Below are 1,353 nucleotides of genomic sequence, written 5' to 3' on the forward strand. Positions count from 1 at the left end.
TATGGGGAGGGGGGCCGGGGGGGTTGGAGCCACATACCCGGGGGTGGCACCCCCTCCATCCCCCACCTTGTCCCTGCTCCCTGAGGGCCATTTGGCATGCCGGGCTGGGCGGGCACTCAAGCCCTGCACCCGGGAAGTTTGGCCAGCGCCCAAGAGGAGCCGTGAATCTCAGAGCAGACCCAGCTCGTAAATAACGAGGCAGGAACAGGCGTCTGTTTGTTCGCCGAGGCGCTCAAATCTCCAATTAGGAGCTACATGTGCTTTTGTTGCCAATTTGCCAAAAACCTGTTAAAAGTTTTATTAATGTGAAGACAGAGGGCTCCACGCTCTCCCGCGGCAGCAGCGAGACGGTGCTGAGCCTCCTCCGTGCCTGCCCTTCCCGAGCAGGCGGCGGGGTCTGGGCCAGGGCCGGCCGCCTCCTGGGAGCGGGCCATTCCCCGTGTTCCCGCCTGGACTCAGGCCACAGGCCCAGGGGCTCCCAATGTGACTAGGACGTGATCCCGCCCCGCCAGCCCAGCCGTCTGGGTGGCCACACTTGCCCAGACCAGACATCCTTCTGAAAGCAGAACGTGCCCTTGGATGCCAGGTGGGAGCAGCAGTGTGTAGGAGGCCCCCCGCACCCCTGACCACAGGGACCGTGGCCAAGAGCTCTCACGCCAGCACCACCCAACCCCTGGCCAGTCCCGTTGACATGCAGGCGCTAGGCCCCCGGGCCCCGCCCTTGGCCAGGGTGGGCCTGGATGTCTGAGGCCTGGGGGACCTCCCTCGAGAGGCCCCCGCGTCCTCCTAGTCTGCCCGGTCACGTCCGGGCCGCACCCTGGGCTTTTGCGTCCTCCCAGCGTCCTTCGTCCTGCTGGCGCCTGTCCTGAGCTCACGGCTGCTGTGGGGGCGCCTCGCGTTCCTAGCTCGTGGTGGGGCGGCCCTCTGGTGGCTCAGGTTCTTTGCCGCGTCTTTGGGGCAGTGAGGACAAGGTGTGCGGGGCGGAAGCTAGCCCTGCAGACACGACGGTGTGGAGGGCGTGTGCGCGCGCGTGTGGTGCTGGTGAGAGCGTCGCGCCCGCCCTGCACGTCGGCACCTCTGCTTCACCTCCCAGGGGTCCTGTGTTCCCAGCAGGTGTTCATCGTCTTGATGCCACAGCCCATCTGCACCACAGCCTCGCTGTCTGGAGACTTGGGCTGCCCATGTCCCCCCTGGCACACTGCCCGTGGTGCTTCGCCCACAGGGTGGCCACCAGGCAGGGCACCCAGGAGGGTCTGTGCTGGCGTGGGCAACTCTGAGCACAGGCTACACGCAGGCGGAGCAGCGGGCACCGGGCCCAGGACAGCCCAGAGGCCCCAGGCCGGCCGCCAGTGA

At 67.0% G+C, this 1,353-nt stretch overlaps 1 protein-coding gene across 1 annotated transcript in view; it reads left to right on the top strand.

Moving 5' to 3' along the window:
- The window catches only part of GNB1L (guanine nucleotide binding protein (G protein), beta polypeptide 1-like), a 15,746-nt gene that overhangs the window by 3,259 nt on the left and 11,134 nt on the right, over nt 1-1,353 (top strand). The window contains exons 2-3 of the mRNA XM_010856861.1: nt 962-1,067; nt 1,223-1,349. Of these exons, the coding sequence (XP_010855163.1) occupies nt 962-1,067; nt 1,223-1,349 (233 nt within the window). The remainder of the gene's footprint in view (nt 1-961; nt 1,068-1,222; nt 1,350-1,353) is intronic.

Source organism: Bison bison, unplaced genomic scaffold (genome assembly GCF_000754665.1).
Source record: "Bison bison bison isolate TAMUID 2011002044 unplaced genomic scaffold, Bison_UMD1.0 scf7180017854455, whole genome shotgun sequence".
Lineage (NCBI taxonomy): Eukaryota > Metazoa > Chordata > Mammalia > Artiodactyla > Bovidae > Bison > Bison bison.